This window comes from Arctopsyche grandis, chromosome 13 (assembly GCF_051622035.1).
Source record: "Arctopsyche grandis isolate Sample6627 chromosome 13, ASM5162203v2, whole genome shotgun sequence".
Taxonomy (NCBI): Eukaryota; Metazoa; Arthropoda; class Insecta; order Trichoptera; family Hydropsychidae; genus Arctopsyche; species Arctopsyche grandis.
In genome coordinates this window covers 16,235,935-16,262,610 of record NC_135367.1, presented here as the reverse complement: position 1 = coordinate 16,262,610, position 26,676 = coordinate 16,235,935, and the positions used below count along the sequence as shown (strand labels likewise).

General features: G+C 30.7%; 1 protein-coding gene across 2 annotated transcripts; it reads left to right on the top strand.

Annotated features, from left to right (window-relative positions):
* The first annotated feature begins 5,753 nt into the window (after positions 1 to 5,753).
* On the top strand, positions 5,754 to 25,015 carry LOC143921255 (myosuppressin-like). 2 transcript variants are annotated; one of them, XM_077444467.1, is made up of 3 exons: positions 5,754 to 5,835; positions 24,516 to 24,726; positions 24,804 to 25,015. In XM_077444467.1, exons 2-3 carry the CDS (start codon positions 24,519 to 24,521, stop codon positions 24,893 to 24,895), a joined length of 300 nt encoding a protein of 99 aa, XP_077300593.1. In that variant the 5' UTR covers positions 5,754 to 5,835; positions 24,516 to 24,518; the 3' UTR covers positions 24,896 to 25,015. The 2 variants fall into 2 exon arrangements, with proteins under 2 accessions (XP_077300593.1, XP_077300592.1); XM_077444466.1 differs by lacking the exon at positions 5,754 to 5,835 and adding an exon at positions 19,621 to 19,691.
* The last annotated feature ends 1,661 nt before the right edge of the window (positions 25,016 to 26,676 follow it).

Genomic DNA, 26,676 nt, shown 5'->3' with positions numbered 1-26,676 from the left:
CTGAATTCGCTTGCAAATATGATTTTTCACGATTGAAATACTTAGTAAGTTAAAATGGACAATTTGAATAAAATTCACATTTATTTTTAAATAATTTTTATACAAATACATACCTACATATGTACATACTGTAATGCGATTGCTTATCAATTTTATCTATATCTTATTTTATAATTGGCAAAATTTGCTTAAAATTATAGTTTAAATCGTGTTTACAGAAAACAGAAAATTTTAATTATTTCAAAACAATTGAAGTTTCCTCACAAAAAAATTTTTTCAAATAAAATAACATATTTTTTTAATGGGCGTTAAATATTTTTTATAATTTACATACAGAAAATCGTTCACTAGCTAAATTAATATAAAAATATTAATCACAATAAAACCAAGCAACGCTTGGAATTATAATATGATACATACATACATATATTATTACAAAATATACACTCGTACGTATAATAGAATCAACGTACGTTCATTGATTATAATGGTGAGTTAAAATGTGTATTTTATACGGCTAATGGGTAAGAGATTACGCAAAAATTTTCCCTGAAACAGTTATCAAACGTGTCAGATATGGAAAACGTCATTTAATTCACTTATCACGACCTGTCAATGGAAAATGCGCAGTGAATCAATTTTAAGTGCTTGAAAGATAAAACACTTGATTGTTTGTGCAACGGATTAACCAATTTCGTTTAATTTACGAGGTTTATTTCTGCACTATTACAACCATGTGGGAAAAATCAACCGATTAATTTGTTACCATTTTATGTTCTAAAAAGAAATTGAAAAAATTTGCTTACAGAAACCATATGGCTTTTAGCTGCAATCGATTTTTATTTAGTTGACGTGCAATTACTTGCATTCACGCAAATTCAGCTGTGTACGCTTATACAATATGAAGTATTTATGTATATACATTAAAAAAAAAACTACGGTTAATTATCTAGTTTTAAAGTTTACCCATGAAAAGACAGATTATACAGCGATAAATCCGCGAACTGTCGCGGGAAATTATCAGTTATGCGTGTAGCGTGTATGTATGCGTCCGGGAAATCCGCCATAGTATCCGGAAAATCGTAAATTTTCCTCGACGTAATTAATTAAGTTTATTGTTTAATTTAGTTATGTCTTAGCCGCAGTTCCATTCGTATGTCTAGGCAAGGTAATTCGATATGTTTTATATCTACTCGTAAAATAATGATTATTGAATGAATGAAAATAGTATATTAAGGATATTTTTGATACAGAAATAATTGTTATACGAATATTATACTCATCTAACATACATTATATGTACACACAGTTTAATATTTAGATTAGAAATATATATTATTCATTTGAAATATGTGTATATATACATATCTATATTAATTTTTATGAATAGACTTCTTACAATATATACACATGTAAGAGGGTAAAATCATTTATGTCGTAAGTACATATATACGTATAAATGCCATAGAATTAACAATGAAATGATGAATATTACGTTCCATTCATTATTTCAATATGAATAAGATGGATATGTAATATCTGATATATGTATAATATCAGAGTTTTTTTTATAAAAATAGATGCTTGAATGTAATTTAAATTATCGGCATAGATAAACAGTTAGCAATAATAATAAATAGTTAGAAAATAATGCTTTCAATTGTATGGTCACGGGTTCAATTCCTGGTTGTGCTGTTGGACAGACCTTGGACATGTGACTCCAAGATTGATCGTTTCCTGATTTGCCAATTTACCTGATTTCATTGAAACGGTTTCAACAAATTGGCAACTCAGTGTTATTTCTCGCAAAATTCGAGCTTGCAGCATCTTGAATTCGCTGATTTATAAAAATGCTGCAATTTGTCTATAGATGTCACACAAATTTTGAGTTTTTCACCTCATCTCAAATAATCAAATATATCAAATTTGCCAAAAATGTATATTTATGTATACATCTTATCCTTTAGTATTAATTGAATATAATTTAAAATTTAAAATAATAATGTTATATATTTATATAAAGCACATATTTACTAGTTTGGCCATAGGTGTCGCCTTGAGGAAAACCCTGATATGGCATCATGGTAAATATAAACTTAACATGTAAAGAAAATCGTAATAAACTATAGTCGTATATATATTCAAATGGTTTAAGTTCTTACTTACATTATATTATTATTTTGTTAGAAGTGTATATTATTATTTTGTTAGAAATATGGGATATTTGTTGACATTAGTTATTATTACATTACATATATTATTATAGTTACGAAAGAATTACGATTGCCAAACTCATAAAACTTTTGTTCTGTAAGTATACTTAAAATATCTAATACAATAAACTACACTTTATACGAAATTGAAAGTTCGTTGGGTTTATACATTATATATTATGTTTGAGCTAGAGTTTCTGAACTCGACCCGACCCGGACTCGACGCGGCCGGGTAATGTCTTAAAACCCGGACCCGGACCCGGCCTTCAAAACCCGCCGTGTTCGGGTATTTAAAATTTCGAGTATTAACGTAAAAATTTAAAATGATTTTCAGTTGATACATAGAAAATATCCAAATATGTATGTGTTATTTATAGATTCTGCGTGTAAATGATTCATGTATGACCTTATTTATTCGAAAACTTGATTTTACGACTTGTGAGTTCTGAGAAAACTGCGAACAATGGAACGGATTTTGCAAATACTGAAAATAAATACCGAAAACGATACTGAAATTTGGCCAAATTTAGAACTTCACCCATGTACAGTGTACATACATACATATCAAACCAATTTCACGGACGATTTTCAAGAATCTGTATTTATCGAAGACAGTGATACAGCAAAGACAATGGAGGAGGAATTAAATTTAATTCTGAAAAACGCAGAAAATCCTAATAATAATAAAACTGATCATGTGTTTTTTATAATTTCTGTGTGTACATGATTCATATACATATGTACATATATATCAAATGGATGTAATATATACTGATTTTGAGAAGGCGTTTGATAAAGTTGATCATAAAATTTTGGTTAGTAAATTAAGTTTTATTGGATTTACTTATAATCTTGTTGGTCTTTTTATTTCTTATTTACAGGATCGACGTCAATTCGTTAAGTTTGGGAGTTGCTTTTCTTATGAGTATGTTGCCACTTCTGGGATTCCCCAAGGATCAAATCTTGGCCCTTTATTATTCCTAATATTTATCAACGATATTCAATCTTCTATTCACCATTCTAAATTTTTATTATATGCGGATGACTTAAAAATCTATAAGAGAATAATTGATTTACCTGACGCTCTTTATTTGCAAGAGGATTTGAATTCTATTTATGAATGGGCTAATGTTAATAAACTTCCCTTCAATATCCTAAAGTGTCGGGTCATTTCTTACTCTCGTTCTCGTTCTCCTATTAAATATCCGTATAAATTTCATGATTCTCTTCTTCAGAGAGAATTATTTATATCTGATCTGGGAATAGTCTTCGAAAATAGTTGGAGTTTCAACATTCACATTGAGAATATCTGTGATAGGGCAACAAAAATCCTTGGATTCGTAATCCGTAATTCGTCTGAACTAGGGCTCACTGCCATTCGTCTCTTATATTGTACATTAGTTCGCAGTGTGCTCGAGTTTGGCTCCATTATATGGTCTCCCTATCAACTTCGTTACTCTCTAATGTTGGAACGAGTCCAAAGGAAATTCCTTAGATTTTTATATCTGAAGACATTTGGATTTTATCCATATCTGTTCCCTAGTGCCTTTGTCTTGGGATCTTTGGGTTTCAACTCCCTGGCAAAGAGAAGAGATTTATTTCTTGGGAAACATTTCGTAAAATTACTTAGAGGAGAGATTCACAATCCCACTATCCTGGAGAAACTAAAATTCTGGGCCCCGGAAAATCGTAGAGTTTTAAGAAAACATGATATATTTTTACCAATTAGGGCTAAATCAAACGTGCTCATGAACTCCCCCCTCTCGAGAGCTGTTCGACTCCTTAACTTACTGGCACAATACTTGGACCTATTCGATGCCAGTTATGTTGAGTTGGTGGAACACATCCTAAATAGCACGATATAAATTTTTCAATCTTATTTCTTTGTTTTTATTTTGTGTACATATTTTTTACTTGATTTTTATTATTTTTTTATGATGTTTTTTTTTTATTTATGATTTTTATTATTTTCTTATGTTTTTTTTTTTATTTATGATTTTTATTATTTTTTTTATGATGTTTTTTTTGTAATTTTTATGATTTTTATTATTTGTATTAAAATCACATTGACGCTTTGGGGCAACCTGTCAAGTCTCTGTGGTATTGATTTTTTAAAATAAAATAAAAATAAAAATAAAAATATAACCTTATTTGTTCGAGAACTTGATTTTACGACTTGTGACTTCTGAGAAAACTGCGAATGATGGAACGCAACCGAAAACAATAATTTCGATAATTTTCAATAATTTCGCTAAATGTAGAATTTCACTCATATACGGCGTACATATTTTTAAGTTAATTTCAATAGGCCACGAAGTGAAACAAAGTTCATTGATTGAAAAATCCTCGGGTTAAATAATAATGTAGCAATAATTTTAATTATAAAATCGTTATTTATTTATTTATTTAATTTATTATTATTTTAAAATAATAACAACAATAAAATGATCAGTGTGATCTGACAGGTTGACCCAAAGCGTCACACCGGTCTTACAAAAAAAAAAAGAAAAATAGAAAGAAAATAACAAAGACAAAGCAATAAAAAGTCCAATCATTCATCTCATTCAAATAGTCTCGTATTGAATCTCAAGAAACTAACCAGCTCATCAACGTGACAGTTGAACAGGTCAAAATGCTCATCAATCACATTAAGGAACCGGATAGCTTCCACCAGTGACGAGTTCTTGAAAGTAGACGTTCTTGTAAAGCAACGCAGTAAAGTAACGCAGCGCTCTACCGGTCTCAGGAGCCCAAAACTTAAGCTCTGATAAAATCGAAGGATTGTCAACAACTCCATTTAAAACTCCAAAGAAGTATATGGAAATGGCAACAATCCTTCTAGAAGCCAGAGAATTAAAGCCCAAGGTACCTTGCAGAAACGCTGTGGGAAATAAATACGGATAATACCCATACTTTTTCAAGTATAGGTATCGTAGAAATTTCTTCTGGACTCTTTCTATCAATAGAGAGAATTTTGATTTCAGTAGGACTCCAAATTACAGACCCAAACTCCAATATGCTCCGGACAGTTATGAAACGTTAAACATAATACATCAATATACAGTGATAAAAATAAACATAAAACGTAATAGTTACATATAATAGATGATCTTTTTCTGGTAAGGCATACTATTCTAGTAAGTCATAAAATTTCCGTCTAATTTGACTAATTTATAATCACCGATGCTCTTTATAAAATAAAATAAAATAATAATTTTCATTTTTAATTCGAATAAAAAATTCCTAAAGCTATAAGCCCTATCCTTACCTATGTAGACCCGGACATATGTATGTATGTACATATGTGTATTATACAAATAGACTATTATGGAACTATTCGTATGGTAATGTACATACATAGTGGTTGTCCGCCCACTGTTTTTCGCGTCCGGGATTTTTTTCCATGGTGGGAGGGCGGGCGTACATGCGTCCTGGGTTTATCTCGGGGGTGTAGCGTGTGGGTGGCAATTGTCAGCACCCGTTGGCGTGGGGGGGAGGGGGAGGGCCTCTATAAGTTGCGGCAGCCGCCGAACAGCCCTTAAAACACCACCGACCTGCGACAGCCACACACTTGTTGCTTCAGCACCACCCCTGAACGTTGACAAACACACCAAATCAACAAGTAAGTTCACAAGACACTATGTATGTACGAACATGTACAATATTTTATACAATGCATAAAAAACATACAGTCCACATTTTTGGAAAAGTCCTTTGTTCAATTTCTAACTAAAAAAAGTTCAAATTTATCTGTGCTTTGTCTTTGAAAGTTTTATTCATATAACTTTGAAGTATATACATATGTTAAAGCCAATTTTTTTTCTCGTACATTTTTCGCACATATCTATCAAAAATGTAAACTGAAATATATTCTCCTAGTACATATTTCCTAGTATTTTTCAAATCATAAGCTATTTGCATTATTTCGGCTTATTTATACTGACCGATTTCAATAGTTTAGATTTGCTTTGTTCTTTCATATATGGGACGTTTTATTTGAAAGTGGTATAAGACCACTTTTCTTCATTTCGAGAAATATTTCGCAAAACATAAATTCAAGTAATAAATAGTGCACTTATGTACGATTATTTTATATTATTATTAAAAAATATACCGTGTTTTTAAGCTCGATGCAATTTCTTTGGAAATGAATAAAAAAAAAGACGAATTTAAGATTCTAACGTATAAAATCGTATCCGTATGTTCGATCTCAGTTTTCTCAGATTTAATTGAATTTTTTATTACAAACGACAAATTTAATATGCACTATACAAAGCTGTACTGACAATAAATTGGTTTTACACTTTTTACGCTCAAATCAGTACGTGATTGAATGAAAAATGGCAAGATAAATATAAATTATAGTAGAAAAAAATATTTTTGACTTTTAAAATTCGTTAGATAGTTAATTTTAAGTATATTAAAGCAATAAAAATATAATAAATACAAAAATTATCTGATGATTCATTTCAATACTCACTTTGAGCTTTTAGTCAAAGACCTCAAAAGGCAAAAAACTGTAAAAATTGCTATTCCTATATCATAAACAAAATAAAATCAATAAAAATCTTTATCATATTCGAATTTAATGGGTCAAATTTAGTAACAATTTATCACATTCCGCTCTGGTAAATTAAAAACGTGATTTTTGTTACAAAAATTAAATATGCATAGGAATGATGCATATAGGAATAATGCTATACCAATCTGAAGAAAATCATTTTATCGTATTCAACTACAACCATTGTTTGCTTGACGTAAAATATAATAGTGATAATATATCAAAATTATTCAAGGAATCTCAATAATTTCATATCATATAATTATATAGCATTTTCAATTTAATTACAACGTTTATGTACAAAATAGTTTCACGCAAATAAAAATTTGCTACACACTATATATGAAAATTCCAAATAAATTAATATATAACATTGAAAAGACAGCCATAGCCATGCAAATGTTAATTTAAAAGCAAATACATTTCAAATTCTCACCAACACAATTACATAACGCAAACTGGAACTAATTAAGGTGAATTTCCCGGCGTTGGGCATTCGAAGGGTTTAAAACCGAACCGATCGAAAATTCACCACAAACGCAATTTCAATTCCATCGAGTATCGAAAATAATAAGTTTTTCGAGCAATTTGCGTCCGAAATATTCGCATTGTTCAATTCAACCGTAGTTGCTAACTTTATCGAAATATATTATCGGTGTTTTTTCGCCTACATTTCGACGAGATAAAATTCGGATTTTGCATAGCGTTTTAAATACGTTCGCATTTCCATGTCATGTTCTCATAACGCGGAGTACATTTGAAAAGGGTTTTCTTTCGCGTTTTTCGCACACGTAAATTTAATCCAGCGTTGTTTTCGCAAAAGCGAAAATACATATACATACAGACGTGTTTCTTTTGCATATAATGTACCAACGTGCTTGGTATTTTAATACGAATACGGAGCTCACGCTTTATCAAAAGGTAATGTTGAGTATTAAAATTATTTTAATAACTGAGCGATCCTTAATTTTCCACTCGTATAAAATTTTCTTCCTAATACTCATTTAAGTTAATTATGTTATATTATTACCTTTTATACTCACAAAGCTGTTGCAAAATTAAGTAAGTTAAAGACTAATTGTTTTCGACATCAAAACAAAATCCATAAGAAACATTTTGAATGTCAAAAGTATTGGAGAGTCTATTCTTAAAGGTATTTTCTTATTTCTTTCATCTTACGTTCATATGATCAAAATTTGTATAACGAGTTTACATTTTCATAAGCCTCTTATTAGTTCGCTTTCGCAAAAGATTGAGCTAAAATTCCTACAGTCTTCAAATCGTTTTGAATCTGTGCCAATTTGTGCGGTTTGGTCAACGATGGATATTTCAATCGATTTTTATAATTCGATGGTGAAAAATAATCGTAATAATTACACTATTTAAAATTTACTATTTTAATATTTATTCTAATATCATGACGGGATTTCCTCAAGATAACACATTTGGTCAACTGTTTAAATATCTTCTATATATAAATTTTTAATATATTGTTATAAATTTGAAATTAAATTCAAATAATGGCGATAAATGAGGGTATGTAGTCAATTTGGTAGGAACCGTTTCAACAATGAAATCAGATAAATTATTAAACTCTGATAGAAAACGATGGACCCGGAGTTATATAATATATCCGAGGTCTGACCAGCAGCATTTGATCAGGGCCCAACCCGTGACGCTTCAGTTGTTAGCATCATACGCTAACCACTGATCTATACTGCTGGTTATTTATTTATTTACTTTATTGTTACAATCAATATACACTCGTCATTACAGATCGCTCCAATGCGACGAGTGTACGATAACGGTCAGAAATACAATAATACATATACAATCAGAATACATAGCATATAACAATTAATCAGTACAGAAATAATAATGATATGGATTATTTTTGACATCTATGGATTATTTTTAGATTTTTGTGTACAATTATTATTACAATTTTTATACATATAATAAACACGAAATTATAAAGATGTCTATAGAGATATATATAGATTTCAGATTACTGTGCATAATCTTTACAAATTATACACACAGATTTTGTGACAACAGGAAATGATCTAATACCAATTTTCAGGAACCGTTTCAACAATGATCAGATAAAATTGCAAACTCTCATAGAGAAACGATCGATTTGGAGTCACAAAACCCCCAAACCTAATCAGCAGTTTGACGAGGACTCGAACCTTCGACCTCAGTGGTGCTAAAATATATACGCTACCATTAAGCCAAACTGCTGGCTATGTATATACATATGTATGTATTATAGTTACATTTAAAACTAAAATTCTTTATTTCAATTCTATTAAGATAAACAGTAACCCAAATTCAATTTGATTAATATGCTACGAGTATGACTTTTTTACCAGAGAGATTTTAGTTCATTTAATTTGTAAAATATATGAATGAATTAATTGAATACATTAAATAGTCTCAATATATGTGCATATGATCGACCTTTAGTCACATATATCCAGGGTCTGGCCGGCAGCAATTGATCGGGGTTTGAACCCATGACCCCTCAGCATTATACGCTAACTACTAAGCTATGTTGCTGGTTGGATATGTATTTAAGCGTTTCTTCGTTATTTTAGATGAAAACACATATAATATTATATTAATATAATATTAATATGATATACTAAAAATGTATGAATCATCATTTGAAAGAAAAAATAGACGAATCGTTGTATTTAATGGAATATTAATATAATACATAAAATGTATTTCTATTCCGTAAAAGTCACAGGAAAAATTCTCATGTGTGTATCCTATTCATAAAACGTGTACCCTGTTAGCGAGCCATTCATACATTTTATCCGAAACGGATATAATTTATTTGATTGGTCCGTTTCTGCTCCAAGCGACAATTTGCGAATGTAATTCAAAATCACGCCCATTTATATTACTTGAACGTACATACATGCATACATTTCATTATCTACATTTCATTCAAGTTCGGAAAATACATTAAAAAAAATTCGACTTGTTTACCTAATGTAAGCAGAATTTTAACAGAAAATAAATATTTGCTTAATAATTGAATTCATGCGAATCGGTGTAAATTTTCGCTTCGATAATTATAAACGGAAACGTTTGGTATTTGTATTAATGCGTCAACACATTCAGTGTATAAGCGCAATAAACTTTAAAGCTTTCGCATTGCCGACGTTTATTAATTTGAAGTAAGAGTGAACTTAAACCTTATATAATTATAAAATGCTGTATTGGATGTAAATTTAAGTCCAAGTAATCTCATTAACAGGCTGACGTCCGCTCTCGGCAAGCGCCCGCATTATTCAATTAATCGTTTGGACGCAAATTTGCGCGTTTTCGGAATCCTGCCGGAATTTCATCTCATTGAATAGATAAGAAAAGGGAAAACTTAACGTAAATGGATTACGTGAGACGAGTTCGTAGACTTTTGGTAGTTCTTTGTAACCTTTCGTTATTATTTCCGGGAAATTAAGTAAGAAATTTCTCTTTTTGCGTGAAAATAAATCTCGAATTGCTAAAATAAACGGGCAGTGATCTTTTGACGTGTTAAAAGATCAAGGATTAATTTCCCTGGTAGAGATTTTTTGCTTGCATTGGAAAAATTCAATAGAAACTCTGCTGAAGTTTTGACGATATGAAACTAATAAGAACTCGGCTGAAGTGATTAATTATATACGGCTTTATAAACCACGGAAGCGTCGAATTCAACAAATTTACCGAGTTTTTAATAACTTCATTATTTGTGATTCGGTTTCAAATTATCCCAAAAAGTATTTATTGAATATAATCCCCCCGATTTCAATTAATACCATTTATTATAAGAGAAATTTCAAAAACGCTGATTACTTTCAAAGGATTCACTTATAAATTGTTTCATAGGAAATCGTTTTCCTTTTTTTTATTTCGAATCATATATATGTACATATGTATAATCATATTATATATTTAAAAATAGCTTCAATAAAATTCAACATCCAATAAAATATTCCATAGATATTTATGTATAATATAGTATTTATTCAATTTAACAAATTAAATGCAAATAAAATTAGTCTTTCAACAAAAAAATTAGTTTAGGCCTATGTATGTACACATATACATATGTAATTTCAGCCTCATCAAGGTAATATATGTATTAATTAGTAAATGCGTACACCTTACTTTACCCTTTGCCCGCTTTAGCTTATGCGGCACTTTTTTAACGAATTTGTAAATCGAATTTTCGACCATAAATAGTGACCAAATACGTCAATTGATACCTGAAGTATTTTCTTAAAGACTTTAAGTATTAAGTACCTGAAGTATTTTAAAGCAGTGAGTCACGCCATCCGCGCAACTGACATGTGGAGCATGACGTCTATAGCAGCCATCAATTAGAAGTCATCTTAACTGTAGCGATTAGTATAGTATAAATAATTTGTAGCAAAGAAATATATATATATATATATATATATATATATATATATATATATATATATATATATATATATATATATATATGAGCTACATAGAAAGTGATAAAATCTATTACCGAAATGATCATATAAACCGTGACATAAATTGGATATTATTACGTTTCGTATGTTTTAGTGCGAATATTTATTTACACGATCGTCCCAAATAAAAATGCGATCAATTTTCACGTTGGGCAAACCATAAAAATACGGATAATCATAAAAAATGAACGGATGAAGGCGTTTATATCATCGAGCATTGCACGTCAACAGCTCGGCACAACACTGCACGGAAAATACTACTTCTATTCAGACTATACAGCACCGTTTTCGACACGTTCATACATACTTGTTTTGGATCGGCATACATATGCAATATTGCTTACGTCGAGTCAATATTGTCACAATAAAATATTCATTTGCACATGGCGGCAACACTTTTGTTAGAACGGATGCACTCGCCACTATGACGTCACAATATGCGTGAATACTTCCACAGCGGACAAAGAAAATCGGTTCTGCTTGAAACTTGTCTGTGACATGTACTGCTGTATAATATGAATAGATTGTGGAAAATTTATTTTTTGTCAACACACAATGAGCCAAAACTTTTTGTACGCACCACAAAGAGTTCGTTTACAAACTCAATTAAACCAGTTCGCTGCAGATTAGTGACAAAAAATAAAATAAAAACTCAGATTACATACAATTCGGAAATCCGGAAGTTATAATTTGTTCATATTTTTTCAAACAATTTTCATTGTTCAATATAATTTATCGTGCTATTTCTGTCGGAGTTGACGCACTTTTGTTTTAGTATATTGTCGGTTTAAAAAAGGCCACTTCGAAGCGGATGTGGCTTTTTAATATTTACACGCCCTTTAAGCGTGAGATAAACGAAACCCTTTTAAACGAAAACCCTTAAAATGTTTTGTCATAAATCGCTCCATTTTATTTCACGTTTTTTGTGTTTTTTTTTTTCAAACGAACTGTGGGTTTACAAAATGTATTCGACTTACATACTAAAAATAACAAAAATGTTTTTGAGGATTTTGTACATATATTTAATGCATGCATGTATACAAATGTATACATATATATACTCTCATCAAGCTTAAAATATACATATATAAATTCAGTTGGGCGTTCTATATTTGATTAAAGGGTCCAAGTTCAAACCTTAGCAAGCGGATAATGATTTTATTTGACTAATGTAATTGTCGAGATGATTTAATCTTTACTTTCCGCTCCAGACCCCACTAGGGAATATCTTTTCCCAATTATGTATGTACTACACTATTCGAAAGGATAATCTTATGAGTCTATATGTAAGAAATTCGACATATGTCCAAATGATTCCTTTGTCCGCTAAGCGAATACCAATTATATAAAAATATGTATATATGTATATCGTTACACTAAGTGAAAAACCTCGTAAATCCAAAATCGTTTCAATTTGATAAAGACATAAAAAAATCTTTAAATTTAATAAATAGGAAGTGGGATTTTTTCCTCTTAGAAAAGTTAAAAATGTTGTGACCACACGATTTTTTCTACACAACTGAACGTTTCAAGCTGAAAATTTATATTTGTATTTTATATGTACGAACTTAAGGTTGATATGATTTTGGTTAGAATTCGTAAATCGGAAGTAGAATTTTTTTTTAAAACGATATTTCATTATTTTATTTTGGCCTTTAAAATTATTTCTATCAGCTTGATATTTTGTGGTTATAATATTTATAGTGAGTGTAAGTAAAACAAAATATTTTGAACAAAATCCAACACCCGGATTTTTTAAATTATAATTTTTTTAAATGTTTCTGACCTAAAGTGAATTGACAAGGTATACAAGCTATAGTAATATTGTTTTTTAACCATACTTACATTTTAAATCAATGGTTGAATATATTTAACTCAATTTAGACATCAAAGAAATACATTTTTGGATACAAGAGAATGTAAAAGAGTCGTCTAATATACACCTCGGGGATTTCATCCCGATGTATGTTTGAAGACTGAATAACATGCTCGTTTTCTTTTTGTCATCTCCTTTCCCACGGAACTTTTCCAAGCATCACATATATGTAAATAAATAAATTTATACCTACATTTTTTTTTTGTGGAAAAAACTCAATTTCACGGCACGTCACTAAAATTTCGGTCATCTTCATTTTGAATGTAATATTACAACACGTTCGAGGGTTTTCCCTCGTAAATGAACGCATATTTACAAGGTTTTTATTTATTTTATATAAGTTCATATAAAATTTACATCAAATGCTTAAAGTTTTTTAAAATAGTGAATACCTATGTGCTATTGAGGTTCATAGATAAAGCTTTAATATAAAAAGGTAGTAAAGCTTTATTTTTATATGCCATACTTAATATAAATATCGTAATTGCTATGACGATTATAATTATGGCCGATGAATACAACGTCGCGTCAAACAAAATGGCCGCCTTTCAATTAAGTAGGTATTGGCGCCAAATTAATGTTCATTGTCATTCAATATAACAACCCATCTACATCTATTACGAAAAGGATAATATCAATTTTGGACGAAGTGGAAGTACTTACATATAAACCAATATGATAAAATAAATAAAATCACATAATAAGATCAGTCATAATCTCGTGGTGGAATGTTCTCATGATCACAAAAGTATTGTTCCTACGTATACACAAATTGATAAAATAATTAGTATATTTTTAAAGATTCCTTTGAAATGAAGTTCAAAGCATTGTATGAATGACCCGAGTATGAGAACGATCCGTTCTCATTATTCTTTTTCGAAATTTTTGCGCACGTCTTAGAAAAAAAAATAACAATGCTATTTCATATTCGATAATACTTAAAGGAAGACTTTGATATAAAAGAGTATTTAATTTATACACGATTTATATAAATGATTTGCTTCATTATTAGATTCGTTATTAAATGTCTCAGACTCGTTTCGTATACGAAAAGAGTATGAAAATAAACATCGGATTGATTTCGATCACTTTAGTTCAAGTACTAAAATATCTAATCGAATTCGAAACAAAAGTTTTGTATTGTTTTGATAAAAGAAAATCATGCAAACAAAATAATGAAATTGATGCTTGCATATGGTTCGTCGAACTCGAACAACCTGCCGCTGGATCTTTTCGGTGAGTTTTCGCAGCTCAACACAAAAGCTCCTTTCGAGCGAATTTTCCCCGCGTATCTTCGAAACGATCAATCTTCTTTTAAAGGTCCATTATAACCGACGACGTCTTGAATGGGCCCGAACCGAAATAATAGTCGCGAAAATTAACATAGACCTTCCCAAAGGGAGAGAGGAGAGTCGCTTGTGATAAAAACGTCCAGTTTCTTTGTTGAAATTAAATAAAACGGGCTTATTTTCCCGTCGGACATCCTTCGAGATAACAATTCCAATTGCAAAAGTTTAAATATATAAAACAATTTAACTCGATAGTGACAGTCTGTGAAGAATTTCGACCTAACTGCGTAGAATGCCTCACTGTCCCTGTACATATGTATTATATGTACATGCTATGCTATACAACGATCATAATAAACTTGTGTAGTTGACAAATTCATTAACTTCCATGTAAGTCTTAGGGAATGTAATAAAAGACGATGTTTGCGGCTTTGTCATCTCGAAATATAAGTTAACATCCATCTGGGTTATATGCAGAGATCCTCGAGTAGGTACATTGTCAATTTTGTTCCCTTGTCAATTTTGTTCGTGTTCTAACCACTCTATGCACGGTATGTATATACATATATATCTATGTATGTATGTACTCCGCTGGAATTGTTTCCGTGTGTACTTTGCCTTTCAGTAAAAATAGTGTATCTTTTGGGAATTTCCCGTTTTTCGCAATCGCGAAAATGTCAATTTCAATTACTTTTAAAAGTAGATAGGGTTTCGAATTTGGTGAAAAAATATGATATAATATGCGAAAGTTATTGTAACATGTTGTAGACTGACAAGTTATACAAATACGAAAACTTTACGAGTGAACTTTCTGTTATTATTTAGGACCCGTCTGTCAAATTCTATAACGGAAAATTAATTTATTAAATTTGATTTAGACAATGAATGTAATTGTGCCTCGACTAAAATTTTCACATTGGAATCGGTTTTTCATACAACTATATATGTACATACATACATTATAAAGAATTTAAACCTGAAACGATAATACGTCAATGTTTTTACGATAACTATTCATTATACATATATAATATAATTTCGTTTATAGTAATATTACTATGATAAATAAAATTTTACAAATCCACTTCTATTTGTGTCAGAAAAACAGGTCATTTTGACCTCCTTACATTTCATAAAATTTTTAACTTTTTTCTTTTTTTTTTGTATTCAGATTAAAGGTATATATGTATGTATATACCCATGGAAGCTCAATGACTTTTATTTTTACTAACAAAAAAAAAAACTTCCCCCATACAACACTAATTCCGAGCGCGGTTTGGGTACTTTTGAGCAAAACGGCAGGATTGAGTTCTCGTTAATCAGTCAAAACTTATCATAACCGACCCAAATCCACTCTAATAGTTGAATATTAAACGTTTATTTATTTTTTAATTTGCGAAAACTTCGAAACTATTCTCAAAAAAGGAGGTATATGAAAAAAACCAACTTTTTCGAAATTTTTGTCGAGATAAATCGATTGTTTGGAGTTATAGAACATTGTTTAAAATTAATGATTTTTTTTGTTGCACATTTCCTTGATACGATAAAAGTTTTCCACCAGGTCCATCGATGAAAATCTCTTTTTTCTTAAAAGCCTATTTAGTTGTTGCGTCAGAAAAATTCGTTATTAAAAGGCATGTTAGTAAAAGGTCAGTAAATTTTAATTTTTAAACGATCGATACTTAATTAAATGGACAATTTATTTCGTCAGTTGATTCATACATATGTAAAAATATAGTATAACATGTAAAATTATATTCTAATGCGCAATTAAACGATTTTTTTTGAGACTGAAAATAGATGAATGAATTTTTAATTCTATAGAATGGACAATTTTTTTAAATTTGTAAACTGACCAAACTGTTGGTTACTCTCCAAATTGGTTTATATAAGTGGTAGTAATTTATTTATAGTATTCACCAATTAAAATAAATATCTGATAAAAATTTGGTGAAGTCCACAATGTTCTTAATATAATAATCTCAGAGCGTTACATTTGAAACAAAGAAAAAAACAATTGAAAGGCTTGTTTTAAGCCTCTTTCTTTATATTATAATTAAGAATCGTTTAAAATTCACGCACAAAGAAAAGTTATCTATCGTTGCAAAAAACGAGATCCGACTTATTAATTGAGAAAACATTTTTTTCCGGATCGACGACTAACTTTTAATATCCGAAAAAGAGCGTAGCGGATCCGGAAAGCAGTCGACTTGCCCTCGCGGGATTCGACTTTATCCTCCAGGCATTATATTATACATGTATATATACTTCAAATGTACAAAACTCGGCCGAAGAATCCCATCTATTATAAATAAATGTGCGAAAGTCCAAAAAGTTGTACGCCGACCTGTAATAAACGAAACATAATTCAGCGGTGACCCCCACGCCCTTTCGAACACACAAAGCATAAATCCGAGCACGTCCTCACCTTTCAACTGAAAAAAAATTTATAGCAATCGAACTAATTGAAAATTATCAACCGCGAAATTATTCGCCATTGTGGTGACTTTCAAGGAGAAAAAAAAACGTGACCGGGAAACGGACGATTGCGAGTTTTCTCCCAATTAGAGCAATTTTCATCCCGGTTTTCCGTAGGAAAATGAACCACACTTACGCCTAGTAAGTATGTATATTTGAGGCGAATCAACGGAGCGTGAAAATCGCTGAAATTTTCAATTTTCGAACCGAACTATCCTGAAATAACTTTCAGTGTTTAATCAGTAAATGCAGAAAGATGCATTTCAAAGGAAAAATTATGTACTATATACTCACTAAAATCAATCATGCATCGTTGGCTTTGACTTATTTCTATCCTATACTAATCGAATTGCTCGGCGTTGCTCAGGCAGTTGAAAATTGAAACTTTATCAAAAAGTCTACGGTCCAAGTACCATAAGATACAAGCTACCAAATTTAGTGGTTCCAAATTTAAAACTATATATTTGCATAACAGAAAAACAAATATACACACATTCATTTATATATACATAGTTAGTTGAATTCAATTGATCACTTTCTGACCGTTTATATTATCCAGAATAGCAGGTCAACAGCTTGGCACAGCAGTGCACGAAAAATACTAGTTCTATTCATACTTTACAGCACCGCTCAGTGCAAGGAAAAATCGGCTTACATATATATACATACATTACAAAGCGCGACAATACGGTGCAGAATTACTCGCCGTCAATATTGTCACAGTATTATATTTTAGAAAATTCATTCATTTGCGAATTCATTCATTCATTGGCGAATGGAAGCATTTTCTTTAGTACGGGTGCATTCGCCATTATGATTTCACTTCATGCGTGAATCTTTCCACAGTTACCAAATAAAACCAATTATTTTTGATACGTTTCGGTGATATGCACTGCTGTATAGTATGAATAGATTTTTCCGGTTACTGCTGCATCACATACACATTACGGAACACTTCAATGTTTCTACATACATAGAATGTATTTAGAATGAATGCTGTGCTGGTATAAACGAACCGATAGTGTGTCTCATTTAACAATCTTCATATGAAATGGATTGAATATTAAATAATAATTTAGTTAAATTTCACCTGTCATTAAACTTTTTTCTTAAATTAAGAAATCTTTTTAATTGCTTCGTTTAGCTAAAATGTATTAAAAGAGACCTCGTTCAATATCCAATGTCGTACATTTCGGTTGCGATATTTGTACATTTTTAATTAACATTGACCCATGAGGACAATACTGCTAGAACAATAAATATACGATTGAATACGTTTGCATCGACTTTGCAATAATCAATTAAAGGTTAAAAACGAATTTCAAACGCAATTTCATCGTTTCAATCACAAGTTTTTTTTTTCAATTTGAATTAATGATAGAAAATGCTTGTCATTTTCGAAGACGTATTATTTACTCAGCTAAAAATACACCATAATCGATGATTGAAATAAGAATAGCTCTACAATTCATTTAGTCATAACATTGTGAAAATACAATAATACTTGACATTTGGCTTACGAATAGAAATCAAGTCAATATTTGCTCACAAACATTGACCCCTTTGTATAAAAAACCGTACACATAATAGACTTTTTCAAAGAATGAAATTCTTTTATTTTAAGTTATATTAAAATGCTCCCACAATTTCAGCTCTGAAATGTCGTCCGTAATTAATGCACTAAAATTAGGTAAACCCAGAAGGAAAATTAACAAGACGACGAGAGGTTAAATTAGTAAAACGAGACAATTTGAGGCGTCGTAAAAGAGACAAATAAAGGTCTTCTTGCAAACGTACAAGTTTTTTTGTCTTTCATTTTCTGGGTTAGTTCAAGACAATTTATCAGACACACCGGAAATTTACATCGTTCGAAGGACGCAAATAATAAGAAAAAAGTACAAAAAGGACAGCTACCGTGAGACGAAACTTGCAATAGTAATAAATAAATTTTCACTGAAAATAAGACGGTTCTAAGTGGTTCTAAACGGGGCAAGTTTTTGAAACAGGACCAACGGGGGACCAACTATTATATTATAGTTAATGTTAGAGGGAAAACTATGGAAAACACGCGTTCAAAATGAAGCTACGCACTTAAAAGTTGAAAATTGTATTAGCGAGGTGTAATTAATTTCAATAAAAGTGAAATAATAATGTCACTATCAAAACAATCGTAATTATTTTCGGGAGTATTTCCCAAGCGATTCACAACTAAAAATGTACATTTTCACACCGAACTGATTTTCCTTATTAAACAGTATTAAAATATAAAATAACACGTGTCGTATTAATTGTACATGTATGGACATACTAATTAGTACGCGTGTAATAATCAATTTTGTCACGTTGCGGTTAAGTATTGTATAAAAATAAATTTCGGGATATACATATATACATACGTATATATGTATATCCTGGATATACATACGTATATAATTGATACCGCATTATGTATTATATTTTTTGTGTATTCGTAGTATTTAGATTGATTTACCAATAAAGTAATGACACTAGTACGACATTTTCACACGAATTTTATATGTTTTTTTTCTATTTAAAAGAACAAACGGTAAATCATCGCTTATATTTATTTAATAATCGTAAAATGTGGTTTCTCCAATCTACGTACAAACGTGTATATAAGTGAGATATGAGCAATGTTTTCCTTTAGTCACAGATTCTTCTCCGTTTGAAAAAGATCCATTATTAATTGTTGCATATTATAAACGTACATATGTGATATTGAAAAGCATGAATGTGTGCTCAATCATTTTTACGGTAAGATTATATTGCTATATATATGTTCAGCATCGGTTTTTTTAGACCTAGCAATCGCACCGAGCATCATTTTTTCATCAACTTTAATATTTTTTTAATTTAAAATTATCTTCCATCCGTGAATTTTAAACGCAACTTTTCATGGTGTATATTTGTACGTGTATTTTTAAAACGCGTAACAAATTAACATTTTCAAAAAAATTACACTGTTTTTATTTCATTACACGAACAAAATTACTTTGTGTATGAAACTTCGCTACGGAATTAACTACCACTTTAAAGTCTTTTAAAAAGAATTATCACGTTTAATTCCATTTGATTATTGCTAAGAGAAGTTGTAAACATTTAATATTAACAATTTAAATGTTTTATACTCCGCGTGTTGTTTTATGTCCGCCTTTTAGCTTAGCTATTAAAATGTGATATCTAATTCAATTTCAATAAAGTTAATATAAATTTTATTTTAATAGTGCATACGTCCAACTTTATCATTCAAACATTATATTCTATTCGTGAAAAAGATAAATACATCTTCCTCTCTGAAAATATATATGATTCTGAAAATAATATTAGTTGATTCAATATACGGTTTCAATTTTGTGAAAGATGTCCATTTGCGGAAAAGTAAACAGTGAAAGGGCTGAAATTGTGTGAACTTAACAGCACATACATATGTATATGTATATATTTACATAAAGATACCTCTTGCTAGAAATCAACATTATACATACGTAATTTTTATATTTTTTTAACGAAAAGTTGAAGATAAAATTTAATTTATTCACTAATTCAGAAGGAATTCTATAAATTTAGCAAATAAATGTTTTACAAATTATGCAATTCGATTCAGTATTTAAAGTTTACTCCCAAAGAATACGCCTTATATTGTGAAGAGTTTCTATGAAGGAAATTTCACTCGCATATCGTAAGCTGGAAAATTTTCCTATACATAAATCAAACACAAAAGCTTTACCTCTCTCTAGCTTTAGAGAGAGAAGTTTTCAATTTTATAAAGTTTAAAGAATATATCCCACAATCTGTTGCAAAAGTAATCGATTATGAATCCTGTCAAATCAAGATATAGCCTCTTCGTGAAAAAAAAAACATTAATTTAACGTACATATGTATTACGATTTTAAAATTTCATCATTCAAACATGTATTTGTTTCATTAAAATGTGAATAAAAACAAAAGATTAAATTTTTACATTTCAAATCATAAAACATGACGTATTTTGTTTATTTTTGACACATATGTAAATTAAATACAAAAAACAAAATGGTTGCCGCTAATTTGAACTCTTCGCTTGGTTAAATTTATTATTTGGGATTCTCGAGTGATCGAATTATCATGTCCAATTTTTTCGCAAAAATTCAATGTCAAGACACGCATTAATCTTACACTTGGCAGTGTTCATAAAAATTCGCAGACTTCTTTAATATTATATAATATAATGGAAATTAAAATCGGGACGATTTAGATACCCTGGGGGAGCTTTTTGCAAAGGTCAAAAGTGGGCGTCGTGATCCTTCAATATACGTAAAATCTCTTTTTTTTGGTCTTAAATTTGAGTGAATTTTCCTCAAACGCCACTTCCGGTTTTGGCTACCGCACGTCCGGCGTCGAATAGAGAGCGTCGTCATTCGAACGTGGCGCTGACGCAAATGCAATTGACAGATTGTCAAAATCCGTAACGATAATTAATTATTAAGGGATCCGTTCGTTACAAACGTTATTACTGACACTCGCTATACGTGCCTGCATATAGTATGCATGTGTATACATACGTACACACGTACATATGTGTACTCAATGAAATTACGAAAATCATTGGAACGTATCGGGAAATTGCTCCACGTATCCCAATTTCATTCGATTATTCGGACGATTTCATTTTGCGATTTGATCGAAAATCGAAATTCACTTTCAATTGGTTGCATTATGTATAATAGTTACCAAAGTAAAAAAATTACTTTGATAACGTACGTATATCTTGAAATTTGATTTTCTTTCATATATGCATGTGGCTTCTATCCAATGCTGTCATCCCGATTTCGGAACAAATGGTTTCCAAAAATTTTATTCGCGGAAAACCAAAATATAATAAAATACATACATATTATAATAAAATTGTTAAAAATTGCCACTAGAATTCATTCTAAATTAATAAGAAATACCAAAAAATACGGATGTCCTAGTCAAAATTGAACAATTAGACAGCTTTTTTCCTATGGAATATGATTATAAGCGCCGGACGAAAATTTTTTCCCGAAATATACCAATATTAGTATAATAACAAGACTACGGATACAGACCGTGCTTTTTCCAGGAATCGGGGCGTTTAAGCTCTATTTACAAAGCTAGAGTGCAAAAAAAAAGGTTCGGCGAACCTTTAACAAAGTATTTACAACAATTGAACAATGGACGGCGCGCTGTGGGTCCGGTGTCAAATAATAACGCATGAAAAAGTGATGTGTTTGAGCATTTTTCGTTTATCGTTACCGAAATTTACTGAAAAGTACTGCTCAAGGCAGATTGCATTCAAATTATAAATACATTGATTCTCAACAGTTTTTTTTATAATATAATATACATATGTTTAACGCCGCAGATAAACTTTTTTCTAATAATATTATTCAAGGAAGTGTTCGCAGCCTTCCGAGGAGCTCGTAGTTTTTAAACCTCAGAACTAAAGTAAAATGAACTACATGTATCATGCAATTATGAATGTTTCTGAAAATACTCAAAAATATTCGTATTTAAAATAAACCTCTAAACTAATTATTTGTACTTTTTTTTCAAATGAAAAGAGCTTATCTTTGCCAATAACGATTATAAATGATTAGTGCATTTCTCATTTACTACCTGCTACGCTATTATTTGTGAATCTAACTAATCTCAACTATAGATTTTTTTGAAGCTGTAATGCATTTTTAACAAAACTTACGGATATTTTATAATTGGAACAACGGGTTTCCAGAAACTTCGCATTTTTAACAATGGGTTTCTGGAAACCCTCGGAAACCCACTGGGCGACAGCACTGCTTCTATCTGACGTCATAGCAATATTGAATATTCTCCGCGTATTTTGTAAAAATCAAAGATTCTTCCCACGCGATTCGTCACTCAGGTACGACTTGATTGATTCGCTCTCGGGATTAGCAAAGAGATTTAGCAGAGACTTTATTGCCGTGTCCTGTAACAGCGTTGAACTATTTCGCTTCCTAAACACGTATCTATTACTTTCTAGGAGATAAGCCGTGTCGATTGATGGTGCAGTCGAATGTGTAAATATTTACAGTTGAACGCGTATACACGAGAAAGGAAACTCTTTCACCACTTGGAAACGAGGAGTCGTTATTTGCACTAAACGCGCGACCGTTTTCCGGCCATGGCCTGCGGGTTGAATTTTCAAGTCAAAGAGCGTGCAAACGTGCGGACGATATGAGAAAGAGAGATTGTACGTTTATATTTAGATATACATACAGCATTGAAATGAAAATCGTGACTCCATCACGGAAATGTGTCAACCATCGAATAATAATACGGCTGCGTAAATATCCCTTCTGAAAAATCCACTGCAAACTTGACGCGAGATAAATAATATTTTAACAATTTTCAATATTGAACGATATCGATTTTATTTACATACCTCTTATACAGTTCACATGGTTTTCGTTTAAGAAGTCATTTTTTATATCTCTTATCTCTTATATTGTACGTTAATAATTTATTGACAATGTCTATGTACATTCGAATGAACGTTTTCGGCCGCCATTATGAAAAACAAACGAAGCTATAAAAACAATAATTTAAAATTTACTCTATATCTGCATCACTCACACTTGTTTGTTCGAAATTTAAATTTAAATTTAACTTTTGTATCGAATTTTGATGAAAGCTGCATGCTAAGACCAAACTTACATTTCATAATAAAATGTATCATAAATACATTACGTATTTATATAAATAATCAACTTAAATAAAACATATTTTACCCGTATATATTTCATTTATAATAGAAGCCTGTAGCAAATCGGATAACAAGTTTGGCCAATCTCAAAGTGACGCAATTTGGCCATAACAACTCGAACGAAACTTTTATACATTTCATCGGGAGGAGGTATGTAGTTTATTATTCAACGATCGATATACATATAAGTTGTACGTAAGTACGTTAAATTGTTCGTAAACAACTTTTAATAGACGCAAATAAATATGAATTTTAAAATTTATTTTTTAATCCTTCGAAGATTGATTTTACTTTTAAGCGTTTTTGGTCAAGTACGGAAAATAAAGATTAAAACACTGTTTATTCGAGTCGCCGACGAATAGATAAGGCACGAACTTTCAGCAAAAATCCCGAATGGATAATGGACCGACATGATTTTCATTTTCAAAACAGTCATGTTCACAAGGAAGTGGGGGGGGGGAATCTCAATTTAATTAAGCGAAAGCAAATATATGAGCTCTTAATGGATGTTTACACAAGCATTTTTATAATTTCACCCCTCAGTCTATTAAAAAGGTTGTTATTATTGTCGCTCTTTCAGCTGATGAAATGTCAACATCAACAAATTTAATTATGAAATAACAATATTTCTATCTGCATTAATTACTGTTTATGATTACATCATTTCATACGAAATAGTATACATACATACATACTTGTATATAGCATTTAAAACTTTTATGAAGTGACTATTGGTCTGAAGTTGAATCCTATAATTTCAATGCTTTCTGTTCCAAATCCTTCTGTATCCGCTTATCATTCCCAATTTTATTATACTTAATATTCATAACATTATTTTAATTATATTACAGAAGATGCAGTGGTGCCGTATAGTATTGGTAGTATGCTTGGTGGGTCTGGTTAGCTCAGGGAGAGCCCTTCCAGCGCCACGATGCTCGCCAGCTGCTTTGGAAGAAGAACCACGTGCAGCTCGCTTCTGTGCAGCTCTCGCTACATTCTTGGAACTCTATGCTGAATCCGGTCGTCTTGAAGACAAACCAGGCCCTCCCCTTGATTACCAAGGTGATAATTATTCATGATATGTAATAACTTTAGAAAATTTGAACATAGTATATCATTCATATATGTAATTGTTTCAGCTCTCTTCCGAGAATATCCTCAACTTCTCGACACTGGCATGAAGAGGCAAGACGTTGTTCACAACTTCCTCAGGTTTGGTCGTCGTCGTTAAGTCACATAAACAAATTCACTCGTCCGGCCACACTAAATGCAATCAAAATACCTTTTCATTTCTCTGTTATATTAATAAAGCATTTACTCTCATCCTTTTGATAAAAATGCACAAATAAATTCCGACATGTAAGTAACACAAGAAATGAATTATTTTTAATAGGATTCAATTTTTTTCTTAAATTAAAAAAATATATTTCTCTTTGTGCATTTTCATCACATTTAATTGTAAAAGTTTCTTTCAAGACATATCCTGTACTTCAAAATATTTCATCATTTTAAAATTGAATATATGTAAGCAGATTAAATTTACTATTATAATTGTCGTCTTTTTATCCCAAATATTTAAAGATAAATATGTATATTATATTGATATATAATCACATATTATATATATAACTTATGTGTTAAAATTAAAATATGTATATAATGTCAATCAAATAAAAAAAAATGTTAATGTGAAAAGATACAACATAAAACTTAAGACAAATTATCGTTGTATTTTATTAATTTTCATTTACTTAAGTTTTATTTTAGTTTTGTGAAATTAAGATACTAGTCAAATCAGCTTTATATTCTTGAATTCAGTATTGTAAAATACATTTTTATTAATAAGGAACACTTACATAGTTTATTATTTATGTATTCTGTACTCTTAAATTTATGATGACTAAATGTTATTTGTATCACAAATAAAAATTAAAATATATTTTATTTTTCAAGAGCATAATGATTTCGTATCCTTGACTATAAAAACTCAATGAAAATATACCGACCACTAAAATATCCCGAACAAACCTCTAAAAACTCCAGAAAAGAGAATGAACACATTTAATATATTTTTATAAGCCAAAATTTGTAACGAAGCCCATAATCTTTATAAAGCTTCTACATACTACAATGTTACAATTCTACACCTATATACGACAAATACTACAATTTTACATCTACATACTACAAATACTACAATTTTAGTTGACTTCTTCTTCTTCTTAATGCCCTGTCAGTATCTGGACGTTGGCGACCACCTCGTCGATTATTTGCAGATATCCCCATCGGTCTTCAGCGGCTCGGAACAAATCTTCGGCGCTCATATCGATTTCGAAGCCTAGACAACTTCTTCCTGCCAATCCATTTTATACCATCTATTTTTCTCATGGTTATCAAACGGAGAAATTCGTATTTTGGATCCCGTATCACGTGTCCGAGGTACTCCATCTTTCTCCGCTTGATGACAGAAACAAGTTTCCTGCCTCTCCCTATCATGCCGAGGACAGCTTCATTTGATACTTTTTTGGTCCATGGGATCTTCAGCATACGCCTATAGACCATAATTCTAGATAAGAAACAATATTGGTATTAAAATTCATAATTTTTTCAATAAACCATTTTTTTTCTACATATATTCCCATTTTCAATTAGATTGATTAAAATAGTCTTTAAAAATGGTGGTATAATGTAGAATTGATTCTATCTTTAAATTTAAAAATGAGATCATCAATTCCTTCTGAAATTTCAACAATTGTACTTTTCTCTCCTTCCATTCTTTCTTATCGAATTATGAAATATTGATGCTTGTGTTTGAAGGTATTGAAGCCAAAGTTCGGCCTGTTCGTTTGAAAAGAAATATCTTAAAACTAAGGACTCTTATCAATTGAAAGTAAATATGACTTTAAAGGATTGAATAATTGTAACACTCTTCCAATTGAGCGTAGTAGAGCTAGCCACCTTGTATTAGGGGTTTAGTGCAAACGATCGAAAAGTGCCAGACAGATTGAACCA